This window comes from Haliotis asinina, chromosome 9, assembly GCF_037392515.1.
Source record: "Haliotis asinina isolate JCU_RB_2024 chromosome 9, JCU_Hal_asi_v2, whole genome shotgun sequence".
Lineage (NCBI taxonomy): Eukaryota > Metazoa > Mollusca > Gastropoda > Lepetellida > Haliotidae > Haliotis > Haliotis asinina.
In genome coordinates this window covers 26,613,632-26,632,376 of record NC_090288.1, presented here as the reverse complement: position 1 = coordinate 26,632,376, position 18,745 = coordinate 26,613,632, and the positions used below count along the sequence as shown (strand labels likewise).

The window sequence follows — 18,745 nt, the reverse complement described above, 5'->3', positions numbered from 1 at the left end:
GATCTAAGATGTACTATTGGTCTGCAGTTCAGCTGTTATTCTAGTTTGCAAAGGAACTGGTATAACCCACCTTACACTGCTGCTATTTTGCAGACGTACTCTATCCTACCCAGAAAATATGTAAATAATTTAGCTAGTAAGAGCCTAAAGGTACTCGGCCTTGTCTCCCTGAAAGTCTGTATCATGAAACATGCCTAATTAGGGTTTTCCAAAGTATGTTTTTCCAACATATTTTCTAGCTGATAACCAGTGATTGATATAATGAGCAACGATCTAGGCCTCTAGGGTGTGATGACACAACCATGATGGATTGCTCCACTTGGTATCTTTGCTAATTCTAATAGAAAGTGTGTGTGCGAGCGTGTGCGTGCGTACGTTAGGGGAAGTGCTCCTAGCGGGGTAGCATACCACTGCAACTGTCTTTTGAATCTGCCCCTGCCAAGGCACTGTCTTCTCTGATATGTAAATAGCCAATATGTAATTGCATTGTCTTCGCATTAGGCTTCAAATACATGCTTATCTTCATTGACCAACAACAGTTTGCAAATTTGCAAAGCAGTTTATGACATATAACATATTTTAAGAGATATAACTTCTGGATACAAATCATCGATCATCATCTACACCATGTTTCAACTCAATCTCAGCCATGTTTCAACTCAATCTCAGCTATATATTATGAGATTGCACCCATTATCGAGAAAACAGGTGAAGCAACCTTCACCTCTCTTGGTGCAAATAATGAAATGTCCTTAATCATGACAGCTTCTAGACATACCCCATATATGAGTTGATGAAAACATGACATTCTTCAGAAGTTAATGGTTCTGTAAAGTCAAAAAGTCTATACCTGTTGATTTTGAGGAGTCCCACACCCCAAAGATATCACTTCATGACATGGTTGGAATGTATTCACAGTATGGTGAATAAAAATAGAACACATAGGATGACCTCTCTGGAAAGAATAAAAAGACAACTGGCATGACATTCTCGAGCCTGTTTGACAAAGATGGACACCTGGTGAGGTTCACAGCTCACTGTAGCAGCGGAATCAAAATGAAAAACAACAACATAATTCTGTGAAATGATATTTATTTTGATGTCATAGATTCGTAAACAACATTGAGAGACATATACACAAACCAAAATAAATAGCTTCGGCAAAAGCTAAGGTTATTTGCCGTGCATCTTGCAAGATAAAAGAAAAGAGAAAGAAATGTTTTTAGAAAGGCTAGCAGTTTCCGACAAGACAATAAAATCTGGCTTCAGTTAGTTTCCTTGATATATGTGAGCTGAAATATACTAAAGTGATGCTCTTCTGATGAAATTATCCCTACTTGTTTGAAGAAAGACACAGGATGGTCAACTTTACTCTGTGACTCAGTGCGTAAATTACCTAGAGAAATACTCCTAGCAACAAGTCGATGTCAATGGAAAAATCCTCACAAGTCACCTTTTGAAATACGAAACATGCTCCCTTATGAATACATGATGGGCTGTCATAAATTCGTACTCATTATCTGATGGCGAATCTGTACAGGAATTCATTAGTCCAATGTGCTGAGTGTTACGCATGGTGATGGCTGTCTTAACCTCCCCACGTCCATCATTTTTGGTTACTGTTGGGCCTTTGCTCTTTAACAGCGAAGAGCTTGGTCCATTCTCTTGCTAGAAACAGAGAAAAGAGTACAACAGTGACAAAAGAAAACCCATTCACAAAAAAAAAACATATAAAAAAATAATCATAAAAAATTGTCCAGAAGAAGACTAGTTAATATTTTAAAGCTGTCTGACGTGACTTGTCAGTTAAGGTATAGTTTCTACATAACACTTCTGTGTGATTTGACAATAGTCAAATACTCATATTACCAACTTAACCAACCAAATGTACTATGGAAAGAGTGACCGTATACATATCTCCAGTAATATACATGTTTCAGATTTCTGTGCACAAAAAGTCTAGATAGGACCTGTCAAACATATGGTTTATTTTCTGGGCTTCACATTTCGTGATCAGGAACCGTTTACATGATCTTGTCATCTCATACAGATGAGGAACAATGACACGTAACCAGTATAATTCTGGCACATATTATATTACCAGAGCTGCTGCGCCCCAAACAACCCATAGCCTATTTGCAATGGCATGCAGCGAAGGTAGCTAACCTGTTGCAACTGCCTCCTTCTCATTTTGTTTCCACTTGTCTGCTACATTTGTATCCAAGGGATCGTCAGGATTAGGCGCACTAAGAAGAGCTTGGATGGATAAAAGAACAGTTCGGATCTGAAGAGCTGGACTCCATTTATCTGTAACACAAAGAGGACACACAATCTTCAGTATGAAGCCACTGGGTTCACCTCTTTACACCATTTCCACAAAATGTCAACCTGATCAGTACTATTAATTTATCTATAAGTCAGATTCAGATTTCAGCTTCTTTATTTACCTTTATCTTTACAGACCATCAGTAGTGCATACAAGCACTGATTATAATGATGAAAAATTACCTATTATTTAGCATTTAGCTATTATTTCTTACACATCAGACTTTCAGACAAATATTCACCTAAATTATGTAATTGTTTCACATCACGAACACTTTCATGTTGAATTAGTTTATGTGTTGATGGACATCTGTAGTAATATGGTTTTATATACAATTTTCTATACTCATCATAATATGGACACACCAATATATAGAATGGAAATTGTTTGTCTTCAATATTGTCTTCACAAAAAAAAAACACACATATGTTTCTGTTATATTAACATCACAGTTATCTGCCAGTTTCTATCGCTAAATTATGAGAACTTTGACGGAATTTAGATAACTATTTCCTAAATATGTGCAGGATAGCTTTACATAGATAATATTGCCATGTACAATTATCAATAACATTTCCATAAATTACACATTTTGATGAATTAGATAAATTACTAGAAATCTCTCGAGATGCCTGATCTAAGATTTGCTACTTTACAACCAATATGCAGGATTATCTTTAACAAAAGTCTAAGTGCAATCTTTCTATAATAACTGTTTTATGGAGGAGACTCCAGACCTCCAATGCATATCCTAAGTCAACTAGGCTCCTCATTTCAACAGCAATACCATATTTAAGATATATTTACATAATATACATGCATTTGACATATTTTGAGGAAATGTCTTGCATCCATATGAGATCACAACATGTCTTCGTCAAAAATAAACCTTGTTACTTTTTTAAATATCTTATTTGAATTAAGGATATTGAATGTGTATGACATATAATATAGCTGCGAACCAAAGTCAGCACACTTGTCCTAACAAGTTACTTCAAGACTTGTGGAGGTTTTGACTGTCAAAAAAGAGACTTTCTAACTACCAGAGTGAGCCAGTAATGCCAGTGAAAACACTTAATGTTTTCTGTTGAGTCAAGGTTGCTCTAAGGCCAAATGGCATCAATTGTTTTTGACAGACATTGAAACAAGCACTGAAACTGGAGGGCCAATTTGTATGTTTGCTTCCAGTTATACTTTGTGAAACAACTTTTATTTGATGCCTGCACGTTTGGTCACAGAGATTGTTGCTGTGATTATTCATACAATGTGTGCTACAGCATCATGGGACTTGAATGCCCGGAATGGTGCAAATACCCAGGATCAAGACATTTGATTCTGAAGTAACATGACATCTTTAAATCAGCTTGTTAAGCACATTGTGTGTTAAGGTGAGATGAAACTTGGCAACAAACAAACATGCATGTGTTTATATGCGCCTACTTGTACTTGTCTGGACCAATGCTGGATTTATTGTCCAAGCCCACTGAAATACTATGTCAGTTTATAATATACTCTCTAGAAAGACTCTAAGCACACTAATGGTGAGCACAAGTATGAAGCTTCTCTTAAAATCTTTGGGCGTAAGTGAGTGAGTGAGTGAGTGAGTGAGTGAGAGTGAGTGAGTTTAGATTTACGCCGCACTCAGCAATGTTCCAGCAATATGGCGGCAGCCTGTAAATAATCGAGTCTGGACCAGACAATCCAGTGATCAACAACATGAGCACCGATCTGCGCAATTGGGACCAGATGACATGTGTCAACCAAGTCAGCGAGCCTGACCACCCGATCCCATTAGTCGCCTCTTACGACAAGCATAGTCGCCTTTTATGGCAAGCATGGGTTGCTGAAGGCCGATTCTACCCCGGGACCTTCACGGGTAAGTTAGCTGGAAGGTATATTATGCATTCTGGCACCAATATTCCACTCAGCTGCATCTATATGACCCTGTTCCATACACCATCGAGTCTTGATCAGAAAATCTGGTGACTAGCAACAACAAGAGAATCAATCCAGTCAGGTGGGACATGATGATATACAATGAAAGTCACCAAGCCTCTACAATCTTTTTGAGCGTCTTGCAACAAGCAAAAGTTGGCATGAATGAATAATTTTCACAAGTCTTGTGAGAATAGATTAAGAGTTTTCTGATAGATTGGTCAGAATCCACTTAATACTGTCCACTCACCTTTAAGAATATCTAAACAAATTCTTCCTAATTTGTCGATATTAGGGTGATATATCTTTGTGAGAAAGCGTACTTTAGGCGCTGCCATTGGATACTCTTCAGGTAGGAAAAGTTCCATGTTGAAAATACCACCCTCATATGGGGACTGAAACAAAACAGCATAGTCAGTCAAGATTAATACTGGTACAGAATTCATATGTGCTCCTTTATTGCGACTAAAAAAAAAAAATAGCCCTAACAATAGAAACTTTCAAAACATATTAACTAGTCAGTAAATGGAGACTACACTCTGAGAATCTATTAGTCCCTACTGTTTCATTGTGGTCATTCAGAAAGAATGAGTAAGTGAATTTAGCCTTATGCCAGTTTTAGCAATATTCAAGCAATATCATAGTGAATGAGCTTCATATATTGTCCCCATGTATGGAATCGAACTCGGTTCTTCAGCAAGATGAGCAAGTGATTTAACCACTAGGCTACCCCATCGCCCCTGGTCATTCAGAAGAAACTGTGACAAAACAAAACACAGTACATCAATCCTGCAGTTTAAAATCAGCCTGATTACCATAGGAAAGAGTCTCTATATCACACCTTTCTCTAATTACAAGGCCACTGAGGAATTCGAGACATTTCTTAGAGACTGTGACAGTCCTCTCTGCATCAACACTAGGGCTGCAATGAATCCACCATGTAGCAAATTGTTGGCTACAATTAGTGGTAAAACAGTAAGTATTGTGGTATGAGGCCTACGGTTCGGTCTGGTTTGATTTGGTATATGACAACTTACTTCTGTGAAAATAGGAGCAGTCAAGCAAACAAAACGCAGAGATTTTGACAAAATGATTTCATTTTCAGACATTTTAGAAAAGGTTTAAGAGGTTAACAAAATGCAAAATGCAAAATAAAAAGAATGAAGTTTGGGGTTCATTTACATTATACCAAGCCTAAGGCAAAATACTGTGATTCTACCCATAAACTTAATTCTGACTGATATGTAATATTTCACTTATCTTGTTTTGAAAAATAACACTCAAATTCAAATTAAAGAGAAATCATACATCTTTGATTCCAGTGACTGCTAACAATGGACAGAATTCATGAAAAGATATGGTTGGATAACAGTCCTAACGATCATTGTTTGGAGTATTCCACTTCCCATGTACCTACCTCTGACGGCCCAGCAATTTCTATGTGGAAATATCTGGCATTTCTATCGTCAGGGCAGGCATGAATACCTGGCACTGGCTCTTGTTGCAAACGCTGAGTTTCCTGACAAGAAAAATCAGATATGCATTAAATTACCTCAAACAGTTTCAAATAAACAATGCATAGTACAATACTTAATTCTGACATGGGCCATTAGAAAACAAAAAATGGCTTTAGTTACCAGTAGTGCTAATTACTTGATATTCACATGTCTTTGTCAGTGGGGGCATAAGCTCAACTTCATAATGATTTCAGGCTTCAGTGAAGAAGAAAGTATCCAACGGAATGAATCACATATAAAACGATACCTGGTTCTGCCTTCCAAATTGAAACAATAACAAATATCTGCAAAAATGATAATAATGGAGTAAAAAACACAGCAATTTAAAATAAATGTAATTCTATGTAAAAATAAACAAATCTGTTACCAAAGCTAAACCAAGTGATAAGTTGTAATGTGCCAATATCTGTAGTGAAGAAAGCTAATCATTACTTGTTCACGTCATTGTTCAAACTGTTTTCATGGTACTCAAAGGACACGATGGCTAGCATATTTCTTCAAATTTAAAGGAATGTGGCATTCTGTTGTACTATTTACTTCCTTGGACCCTTAGAGTGATTGAATGTTATTATACCACTCTAACATAGTGACAGATACACTGAGTACGCTTAGTTGGTAACCAGCCATCTCCATGTGTGGCCTTACAACAGCGATTTGAGACTGTGGAATTTGTGCCAAAGTAGTAGGCAGCAAACTTGTTGTCCACTGCAGAAACGAAGGAACATGTCTTACCATGCATATCTTTATAAAACATTCACAACTGATTTCAGCACCTAATTGTTTTACGACCACAATTTAACAGTTACTGTTTTGCAGCTGCTGTTGGGACCCCCTAGCTTTCTCAATGTCGTGGTGGAGTGTTCATGGAATGAACTGGGAATGCTGTTCAAACTGGTTGATCACACATCCATCAAAGGAAATATCTTCATTCAAGTTGAATGACTATGGTATTACTCCCCTTCCAGCAGTAAACCAGTATTACACATTGTCAGCCATACTTGAGTATTCCATGTGTGTAGTGAAGGATACAGCCACTAGGCAATGTCCACTCAAACAACATCCAAACATTAAATGATCTGAACACGTTTCAACAAAGGTAAGTGAAACAACAAGAATATCACAGATTTACATTTAAAACTAGCAGGTATCCATAAAACGATATTTCAGAAAAACGACATTATAACAAAAGAGCATTAGATCGATGAAGAATTGACGGTAGATCATTGTGACTTTAGCTAACTTCATGGACCCTTGCTGGATTTACACCATCCCCTCAGATGGCAATATAATTCAGTCAAGCTTTCTTCAAAAACAAGAAAATCTACTGTGACTTCCAAAAATAATATGAGATTAAGTTTTCTTAGTTATGCTACCAGACAATGCATAGTGAGTTGTCCTTGCACGCACTGCATGTGCATCACTGGTACATCCCAGATACAATTCCACTGGTAGAATCAAATGTTTCACTTTAGTTTGGCTCTTGTCTGCTGTGTATTAAGACAAATCACATGGAATGTTCTTAATAACTATGAACTGACTTGAATGAGTGTCTGAGACATCACTGTTTACAAATTACTTCATGACCTGACCTTATGACATGATACACTATGCATGGCATAAATATAGAATCTAAAACAAAGTGAATAATCCTGACAGGTGGCACACTAACTGCTGAATGTAGCTGACAGATCCTAGTGAGGCTAATGATTAAGTTGTTCTACAGTAACTTTGGCTGCACCTACAATCTTCCCCCTATCTCCACTGTAGAGCAGAGAGAATGTCAGAGACAATAGCTTATAAAATACAAGCTATATTTTTAACTAAATCCTAGCAAATGAAGCAAAATGTTGCTGTGAGCTTGTGACTGAAAGCCAAAACAAATAAAACATTTAATCATGCTAACGGGTGTAAAGTGGAATCTCTGAATACACATATAAAACTAACCCATATAATTGTAAAAGAAGCCCCAGGGAACACAGAAATGAACCTAAGTAAATCCAGACTAGCCTGAGATTATAAGGGATAATAATGTACTGAAATACACACAAATTTCCATTTAAATCTCCTACTTTCCTAGTATGCCTATAATAATTACAAAGAAAATTTAGTTTAGAATCAATAACTACATAATAAATAGCTGCTTCGTGTGACTAGAATTAAAATTACAGATTTACATTTAAGAAGATCTAGATCTGCCTGTGAACGAAACCTTGTCCAAAAAAAACGATCAATCTGGGATGACAGGCGTTTATTCATGTCACATGTACTGTAAACAAAACAGTCACAATTTTGACATTCTTATGGTTTGCATGGCAATCCTCTGTCAAACAATGCCCTTCATTACTCGTAAGGTATGGATAAACATATTTCATAAGGTCTAGGAAAAGTATCATTTCACAATCACATGTGTCAGTGTCTTGTTCATACCATTTGGATGACATTACTGATGCCTTTCAGATCTTTTTGTAGGGTAGGGCTGAATAACAGTACTCTGGAAATATTGTAGCTGATGACAGATGACACAATTTAACAACCGTGATCTAAGACAATGTCAGTGATCATTTGTAAGTGGGAATGCTTCAAGTCAGTCGTTTGAGAATAAGATGACTTACAGGGTTTAATTTTGTGAAATCAGTAAGATACACATACTCAATTAAAAATCTCCACGTATGTTTCAGCGGACCGACTGTGAATAGCGCATCGGGGTTATTGTGTGATGGTGCAAAACTATCATTCTTTTCTGTGAACCCGAAATGCAGATCGTTGTATTTAATCCAGGTTGGTGAAACTAGATTGGGGTTCTCGGTTGAGGTCGTGACATGTCATCGGTAGCAGAATTTTGACAAGTGTCCGGGTTCACCCTGTCAAAATTGACCAAATGCAAATCGAATCGATGTTGACATTATTTCAGTCTGTCACATTTAACCTGCCAACACTGCAACAGACTGACTTCCTCGCGGAATCTTTAATATATAAGAACCTACTTCATAATCTTCGCGTGGTGATTGGGACGCCCAAGGCACTGACCATTACTTCCTATTAGCCAAACAACCCATTATTACCGACCACGTACCTGCCAAACACACAAAAAATGTTAAACTATGAATCAGTTAACTTAAGTCAATTCTCACTTTATAAATTCGGCGAGGTAAACCACCAGCCATTCGCTCGAGGTATGATTCACACTTCGAAACAACGGCAGAGAACTTTCAATATGGCGTTGTGTCTGTTGCAGAGCTGGCATTTAGTTTAAGTTTCGTATGCAAAGGTTAGAGAGTACTTTAGTTTCGCATTGCGACTTAGTCGGTAAAGATTTTGAGAAATTCATTTAAGTCATATACGTTTAGCTTGACAAAGTGTATTCGTCTACTTAAGCTATTTCGCTTTAGGTTTTCATCGTATTTTGTGTTTACGGCTTACGAAGTGATTCCACATATGCATTGCATGTCCGTGTATCGATCCGTATAACAATGTACCAAAGTATTTATTTGACACTTCGATAAGAATATCATGTGCAATTGTACATCCTCAAAATGAGTTATAGCTGTAATTATCATGCATTCAAAGTTCCATCACCCCTGTCGAAAGGACATCGTTTGGTTATGAAAATGAATGTTTTATCTAAATCTTTGCCAGAGTGCCGAAATTCTTTGAGTTAAAATAGAAATAATTACTCGGTAATCAAAATGGCAGAAAATGGCCCAAATTGGATATTTTAAATCTCAAAACCGATTGTTGTATTAAATATTAGATTTAAGTGCTGTTCCTATCTGATTTCACAATGAATGCATAGACTGGCTGCAAAATGTAAGTGTTCATCAAGTTGTGTCAGTCTAAGTAAACTTATCCTCAGTACTCTTCGTTACACTCCATCAGTGGTGGAGTGTAACGAAATACACTGAGACGAAGTTTACTTAGACTGCAAGTTGTGTGTTCTTCAGTGATTACTTCTCTCCGTCAGAGGGGGCTCACCCCGCACAAAGCTAACCTGACGTGGTAATCTTGTAAAGGATATTGGCCTGTACATTTATTAACATGACCTTTTGATTTATTGTTTGTTGTTTAACGCCTGGCTCACAGTAATCCGTATCCCACAAGTATAAAATAATTTGGACCAGACAATCTTTTCAAAGACGTATTCCCTCCACACATTGTCCTTATGAAGTCTGATTTTTTTTGTTGAAACACTCATCGTTACAAGTACGTAGCTGGGTTTCAAATAATAAGGAAGGATAACAATATATGGATGACAACTTTTGTTTGTTTGTGGTAATATATATTTCATCTGTAAGATAGCACATAAACACCCCACTGAAGTGTTTTGTCAACATGTCCCAAATATCAGCCACAAGAAAGACCTTCATCATATCTACTCTTCGCCTGACTTGGAAGCGCGCGCGCGCGCACACACACACACACACACACACACTATGTACAAAGAAATCAGTATGTGACCCACGAAACAGCTGTCTTGCTTGAGCCACGTCTGGAATAACGAACTGACACTCCAGGTATCAACTGGATACTGTTTCAAAGCAAAACACAACCGATAAAGCAGAAGCCTCAGTTATAAACATAATCAATATATAAGGACATCTTCATCGCCTTAGCTCGGTGCACGCTATTTGTTTCTCTTTGCACTACAACAGGCGTTAAGAGGATAAGTTAACAAAAGATGTTTGAGATGCCAGCATGCAAGATTCTTGATGGCGAACAAAGGTTGACACAAAGTGTACACTGCATCAGAACGTTACGACTACATATTTTCTTGACGAGGTGCGTGTCATGGAGGTCTCCATGGGAAGGTAGGGATGAAATCAAACCTTTGCAATGAGTTCTGGGGCCAAAATGAAGGCATTCCTTGCCTCGACGTTCAAAGTCATGGAACGAACTCTTCTCTTGCGGACCAACTAAGGCACCTGTATTCAGACTGGTATGCAAGGATGAAAGCAACCCCCTCATCCCTCCCCTCTCCAACATGACATGTTTGTCATTAACATGGTGGTTCTGTGAACAAACCAGTCCAGCTCATGCAGGGTCCGTTGGCTCATAAACATGGCTGTTCCAGTTCTTTTCTGAGGTTCATGTTACCAAATAATATTCCCTAATTATATAGTTTTTCGGATTTTTCCATTGGTTCGACTGTGACTGAAACGTGTTTGTTTTTCTTTGAGGTTGAAATAAAATATGCTGATTGTTGCAGTTTTGGGTGGCGAAAACTAACAAAACTAAGTGTTCGACCTTGCCGGGCGAGTGTCATGAAAGTCGCCATGTTTGTTGTGGGTAAGTTTGGATGACATTTTCTTTATTACAGTGAGAGCGACGCTTCGGTGTACGTTCTAACACCGTTATCAAACAAATGATAAGAGCCAAGGCTTGCTTGATAACGGTGTCAGAACCTACACCGAAACGTCGCACTCACTGTAATAAAGAAATTGTTATCATCCATATAACTTTAGCCTTCCTTAAAGATAACTTCTATATGCTTCTCAAACGAGTGTCCACACTGAACAAAGTGTGTAATCATTGTAGTGTGCAATGTTCAGTGAGTCAAAACAGTGTGCTATCAGTTATATTTGAAATAGTTTGTTATGTACGGTTGTCTGGTAATGCGTTTAATAGGGTAATCTAGAAAAAAAACCCCATTTCGCTGCTAGTTATCTAATTACAAACAGGGTGGTTGGGCAGCCTGGTTTAAGGTCCGAGTTCAACCCCATACATGAGTACAATGGGTGAAACCCATTTCTGGCATCTCCCGACGTAATGTTGCTGGAAAAGACGGCGTAAAACCACACTCACTCACTCACTAATTACAAACACCAGGTGTCGGACTCTTCTTACCAAACTCGCCGAGGCTTGACTTCCTGTACGTTTCCGTTGTATAGGACTTCCACCAAAACACGCAGTATAGGACTTCCATCAATACAGACCGTGGCATCTCTATTTCCACCGCATCTGTGCAGACTCCCAGTGAACAGATACCGTGAACCTTATCTAATGATTAGTTCTATTCCTTACGATTAGTTCTACACCTTCAAGTTAGGCCACATAAAAAATACTGCCGCATAAAAACACTCTGCTTTCTCATCGCTATTGCTCAATTAATATGGATCGGGCAGCTGATATTATTTTTACATTTTATTGGACTTCCAAATCCCCTAGATTTCTGTGGAAATGTAAACATTTTTATTTCGACAGAAAATCAAACTTATGAGTGTGAAAGCTTCATGCACATTTTGAGAGTCAAAGTTGCATTTTCTCAAGTCGGGCGGTATATAGAATTAGACAATTACTTTCAAACCAAACCGGAGAAAGCATGCCAAAACATGCATGGAACGTTGTGATGAAAGCAGCATCGATCTTCAACAATTACATCCTGTCTCTGCACGTGTATTGTGTTATTTGGCAGTAGGTACACAGTAGGCTGTAGAGCTGCGCGATAAAAACGGTTTACCGGCATTTACCGGTTCAGACATGAAATGAAATCTATACAAAATGCGGTACCATGATCAAAAACCGATTTATCGACATGCATTCGGAAAACATCTTAACACACGGAAATCCTCGGATATTTCCGTTTTTTCACACTGGAAATCGGGTTAAAAATTCAGTTACGTTCACAACTTCTGTTCAAGTGCTCCGCAATGTTTTGGATCCGAATGTCATGATTATTAACTGATTAATGACCAATGATCTCTGATATGTCCAGACCAGGTGAAGGTGCTGTCTAAACTACCGGGGCTTTCTTCAGAGTGGCGAAACTGGTAACCACTGTTTTTATGTTAAATTGTTCTTTTCCTTGTGTCCTTCATTTTGACATGATTAAAAGTTTTTATTAAAACTTAATCAAGCATAGTGATTGTGTTGTGTTTTTGCTTTATAAATCCAACATTGACTCGATTATGAGTAGTTTATTTGGAAAAATATTCTTGCAATATACTGCAATACGTATCGCAATATATGCTTTCGAATCGAAATATATTGCAGTATGAATATTCTCTGCAATACCCACCCCCAAGGTTGTAATATAAGGTTTTGGACAGTGATGATGTCTGGGATCGTTAATGAGCGAGGCGCTCGTAAAATACCGGATACTCTATCGACTAGAAAGTGTGATTTTAGAGTTATCTGACCTTTGTTATTTTCAACAAGGAGCAAAACTGACCGATTTTCGAGAAGTTGTGACAGTTTTCAGAAGTTCGGCTGAACCCTTACACAAGAGCAGCATGAGGTCGACACGACACCTTTTGAGACCTGACTTGCGACTTATCTACTTTCCCAGTGTGGTCGGAATACCCATTTGAAAACATTTGCTACTCTCTGCACTAGGGCCACATTCCAGCACCTTTTCCCATCAATAACGAAACCCATAAGCTTTTCATGTTAATATAGCCTTCTTGTTAAGCTTCAAACAACTCGGATGGATGAAGGCATGTTAGGGATAACAAACACATTATATAAAGACACGTTAGGGATAACTGTGACAATAGATAAAGACAGGGGGATTAGCTAAAGACACGTTGAGGATAACGCGAACATTGGAAAAAGATACGTTAGGGATAACATGCACATTGGATAAAGACACGTTAGGGATAACAGGGGGGTTAGATATAGACATCTTGGAGATAACACGGACATTGGATAACGATACGATAGGGATAACAGGCACATTGGATAAAGACACGTTAGGGATGACAGGCAATTTGGATACAGACACGTCAGAGAAAACAGGGACATTAGATAAATGCATGTTGGGTATAACAAGCACATTGGATCAAGACACGTTTAGGATAACACTCACACTGGATAAAGACACGTTAGAGATAACAGGGACATTGTATAAAAGTATGTCAGAGATAACGTGAACAGTGGATAAACCACTTTAGGGATAACAGGGACATTGTATAAAAGGCACATTAGAGATAACAGGGACATTGGATAAAGGCGTGTTGGAGATAACAGGGACATTGGATAAAGGCGTGTTGGAGATAACAGGGACATTGGATAAAGGCGTGTTGGAGATAACAGGGACATTGTATAAAGGTATGTCAGAGATAACGTGCACATTGGATAAAACACTTTAGGGATAACACGGACATTGTATAAAAGGCACATTAGAGATAACAGGGACATTGGATAAAGGCGTGTTGGAGATAACAGGGACATTGTATAAAAGTTTGTCAGAGATAACGTGCACATTGGATAAAACACTTTAGGGATAACACGGACATTGTATAAAAGGCACATTAGAGATAACAGGGACATTGGATAAAGGCGTGTTGGAGATAACAGGGACATTGTATAAAAGTATGTCAGAGATAACGTGCACATTGGATAAAACACTTTAGGGATAACACGGACATTGTATAAAAGGCACATTAGAGATAACAGGGACATTGGATAAAGGCGTGTTGGAGATAACAGGGACATTGTATAAAGGTATGTCAGAGATAACGTGCACATTGGATAAAACACTTTAGGGATAACAGGGACATTGTATAAAAGGCACATTAGAGATAACAGGGACATTGGATAAAGGCGTGTTGGAGATAACAGGGACATTGTATAAAAGTATGTCAGAGATAACGTGCACATTGGATAAAACACTTTAGGGATAACACGGACATTGTATAAAAGGCACATTAGATATAACAGGGACATTGGATAAAAGGCACATTAGAGATAACAGGGACATTGTATAAAAGTATGTCAGAGATAACGTGAACAGTGGATAAAACACTTTAGGGATAACACGGACATTGTATAAAAGGCACATTAGAGATAACAGGGACATTGGATAAAGGCGTGTTGGAGATAACAGGGACATTGTATAAAGGTATGTCAGAGATAACGTGCACATTGGATAAAACACTTTAGGGATAACAGGGACATTGTATAAAAGGCACATTAGAGATAACAGGGACATTGGAGAAAAGGCACATTAGAGATAACAGGGACATTGTATAAAGGCATGTTAGATATATCATAAGCACTGGATAAAGGTATGTTGATAAAGAATGGACACAAAGTGACCATGCACGTGTTAGAGACAATGCAAAAACAGCATATACACCCCACGATTGAAACTGTCATAATTATGACACGCAAAGTGTTCAACGAGTTAAACAATTTGAATTGAAGCGATACCAGGCGCGACATGCGATCGTAAAATCACTAGAATGAAGATGGAAAAGAGCGAACTTAACGTCGTTGTTAAAGTGAGCGAATATGGTTTTACGCCGTATTTAGCTATATTCCTGCAACACGGCGGAGTTACACACCAGAAATGGGCTTCAAACATTGTACTCATGTGGGGAATTCATCCAGGGCTTCGGCGTGACGAAGGTACGCTTTAACCACTTGGCTACCCCAATGCCCCTCGTTACTGAATGTCGCTGCCTGTCGCCTCTCTCCTGTGAGTGAGTGATTTGGGCTGAAAGTCCTAAGTGATGCAGATTTCACAAGTTTACTGTGAAGAAGAAGGTTTGGACATTAGCAGGTCACTATTGAAGGGGAAACAACTATTGCGATGGCGACAGTCTGTTGCAACCCACTATTGCAATAGTAAATAGTAATATTGACTCTTCTCTACTGCAAGATCCCATTTGAAGTCATTTCCCAAATGAAAGTATAGTATAGTTTATATCAAATTAAAATAAGTGGAAGTAGTTTCAGTCTCATTTAATAACTGCCAAGAAACTTGAAACCCAGATCAAGAAATCAGTTAAAACATAAACATAATGGAGCTGCAAGTCTGCACTCAGCCACCCCGTATTTTGCGCTGCGCATTTATCAACGGAAGCCAATTACTAAACTATCGATAGTCTCACACACTGTCAATGCATTGATAGATTGTGTCTTCTACCATCGATTGTTATCGGAGATTCAACAATTGTAATCCATCGATAGTTCGATGCATCGTTACAGTCCTGTTGCCAGTGTTGGACATTGTGCTAACAAACATAGAGGCGAACCGGGATTCCAACCCATGGTCGTAGGTTTCCGGAATCCCCAAGGGCCACAACTCTGCACAACGTATTTAACAGCGAAAGGGCCTCTTCGCACACGACATGGCAAGAGAGTCGTTGAAAAGGCAAAGCAAAACATTTATGAGCCCAAAGCATGTACGTGTTCTAATTATATTCATGAAATCCTTTGCCAGTCTACAACTGTATTGAGGTCACCATCCAGCCCACACTTCACGTCAATCTTTGTGTTATTACACAATACAACTCCAAATAGTGAGTCAGCGAGTATGGTTTTACGCGGCATTTTTTAGCAATACTCCAGCAAAGGACACTAGATATGGGTTTCACACATTGAACCATGTTGGGAATCCAACCCGATGTTCAGCGTGAACAGCGATCGCTTTAACCACTAGGCTACCCCCATCACCCCTTAACTCCTGATAAACAATGTTAAATATAGATACTGTTCGCCTATAGAAGGTATTATTAAACAGTGTTTAACAATATTCAAGGACATGCACGTGATAAACGCATGTTGTTCTAAGTGAAATTTGACTTTTGTTACCGTGACGTTTCTGTTTTGAACGTTTTTCCTCAAGTGTTTTCAATCAACGTCTGTGTCTGACACCAGGTCTCTTTACCAACGTATATCTGGACCTTACGTGATTAAATCCTGACCGTTTGAAAGAACGGGGATTGGTATTGCCTGAAGAGTATGTGTTAATGGCGTCGGACGGGAGAGAAAAACTCCAGGGCTAATCTCTACTGACGCATAGCTTAGCAACACTGCACGATTAATCTGTTAGTTTCTAACAGGAGACCTTTCGCTAGTGTAAGAGTAAAACTGGCCTTTCTTAAGTTGGGTTAGCCTGCTTCGCTGAGGTCATTTCAAGCCACTGGGTCGACAGAAATAGATCCCACGGAAAGTGATAAAAGGTTTTGCGTTGTGAAACAGACATCACACGGGCCATATTTCAGCATGTCCGGAGCCTTCCCTCCCGCACCACACACTTCAGAGTAAGTACTGTCAATAGCTGTCAATCACCTGTCACCTGTCACATATCGGCGTGAGAGAGGTATCATGCGTGAATCAAAGGGTATTTCTCTTCATTGTTTTTTCACACTGATACATATGTAACTTCTACGAAATGGTTACAGTTTTATATAGAGAGCTGTGAAAATCGTATTCACATTGTACCACCCTTGTCATCTAAATACTTCTAAGCAAAGAATTTGTTTGTAAGAATTTCGACCAACATTGACTTCAAGAAAGGAGCAAAAATATTGTAATTCCTCACTGGTATCAACGGGGACTCACGTATATTGTATGTGTATAGTTGTACATTGTTTTCTAAACAGAACAAATGTATATACTTGTCACTCGGTTTTATGTAATAGTAAAGCAATTATTTTATGTAAAAAGGTCACGACAGATCCCTTTTAGTCACCCTTTGACCTATATGACCTGCTCTTGTATGTTTTCATACTTTCGTGACTGGGTGGTAATCCACTCTTCTCTAAATCCAGCACTCGCCTTTCAATTACAAGCGTTTTAATATTACTTGTTCTCGTCTCAACTCTCTCCAAAGGCATATTTTATCGTTAGGATAGAATTTAAAACGTATTGACGCATACAAAATGTTTCCTCAAAAGCAACTTCTTTGAAATGACAAAAAGAGTTGTGCAAGGTTGTAGCAGTGGAGGGCAGGTTGTGTACGAGATGAATTCCACATTTTACTTTAAGGAAATCACATAAGCTTGTTTGTTTGTCAAACTCGTATTAAAGAATCTCTGTTGTCAGTAACACGTTCGTTTTAATGGAAGATGACATATCTGTTGCCTGCCTTAAACTTTTTTTCATTTATGTGTCTTCTGTTACGAAAACCTTGCATTGATCTCATAGTTTACTGTAGTTGAATACAGTTTTAATGTAGCTTTGTTCATCAAGATATTATCGCAAGACTCATAAGATCTGAGCTTGTACAGGAGAAAGTCACTTGCAACGTCCGTATATGTGAAGGTATGGGAGTTACGATAACCTCTGAAATATGATTGCTTTCTGAAAGGAGCCCAGAACATGTGGCTGGGAGCAATCTTAACCAGCATTCCCACTGGTGCCGTACGGGTAAGTAAGAGCTCCTGGTGCAGACAGTTGTTTCTGGTCGGTTGCACAGATTATGCTCGCATGAGGTCTCAGTATCGATAGGCGAACCTCAATAACGTCCTTTTCATCCTATATCCCCTCATTGAATTATATTGAACTGCGAGTGAACGATGTCGAGACAACTCCCAGACAGAATAAATGTTCATATTATATCATTGCCGTTACTACAATAACATACTTGAAATGGTTTATATCTCGTTTCACGTGAGGTATATCAGAATCAGTCCTGGACGACATATCTCTGCAATTAATCGCGGTGTGAATTGATGCCGTCAACGATGTTGACATACACTTATGACAAATAGCCTCAGAGAGAAATGAATCTAGTCGGCATCGGCTCTATCAGTTTATTCCCCGGCTAAAAGTGTGTTCGCCTCAGTCAATTCCCCACTTACATGGGTCGATGGAAAGGTCTGCTATCATGGTCGACAGGCGTGAGTGTGTGTACATTATTCATTTCGGTTGGCCTACTCTCGGCATTACCTTTTGTTTGCATGCAGTGTGTTTCTAATATATATAGTTCTGACTTTAAACGAATGAAAAAGCTTAATTTACGAGTACGATATCGTCGCAATAGCGGATGAAGGGACAGAAATACAAGAAACAGAATTAGAAGGTACTTTCAATGAAACTCCTTCACAGCAGATCTCGTTAGCCCGAAAACCCCTCATTGTTAATCACTATGGATGTACATGTGGTAAACAATCGGTTGTCATGATCCCTTTTCTCGTTTTGATGGTCTTTGGCGGTTATTTTCGTATAGTATATGTAAAGGTATGACGAACATGACGTGTTTTTATTAAATGAGAGAATAGAGGATCTACAGTCATTTCAA

The 18,745-nt window shown here is 38.5% G+C and overlaps 2 protein-coding genes across 2 annotated transcripts in view; one reads left to right on the top strand and one right to left on the bottom strand.

The window, feature by feature from the left end:
- Positions 1-1,075: 1,075 nt before the first annotated feature.
- On the bottom strand, positions 1,076-9,042 carry LOC137297063 (ubiquitin-conjugating enzyme E2 N-like). Its single transcript, XM_067829032.1, has 5 exons — positions 8,910-9,042; positions 5,679-5,780; positions 4,512-4,656; positions 2,167-2,307; positions 1,076-1,668 (listed from the first exon to the last, which is right to left on the bottom strand). The coding sequence occupies exons 1-5, from the start codon at positions 8,940-8,942 to the stop codon at positions 1,607-1,609; spliced, it is 483 nt and encodes a 160-aa protein (XP_067685133.1). The 5' UTR covers positions 8,943-9,042; the 3' UTR covers positions 1,076-1,606.
- A 7,206-nt stretch (positions 9,043-16,248) lies between these two features.
- LOC137297062 (uncharacterized) overlaps positions 16,249-18,745 on the top strand; it is a 41,244-nt gene continuing 38,747 nt past the window's right edge. The window contains exon 1 of the mRNA XM_067829028.1: positions 16,249-16,763. Coding sequence (XP_067685129.1) covers positions 16,726-16,763 — 38 coding nt within the window. The 5' untranslated portion in view covers positions 16,249-16,725. The remainder of the gene's footprint in view (positions 16,764-18,745) is intronic.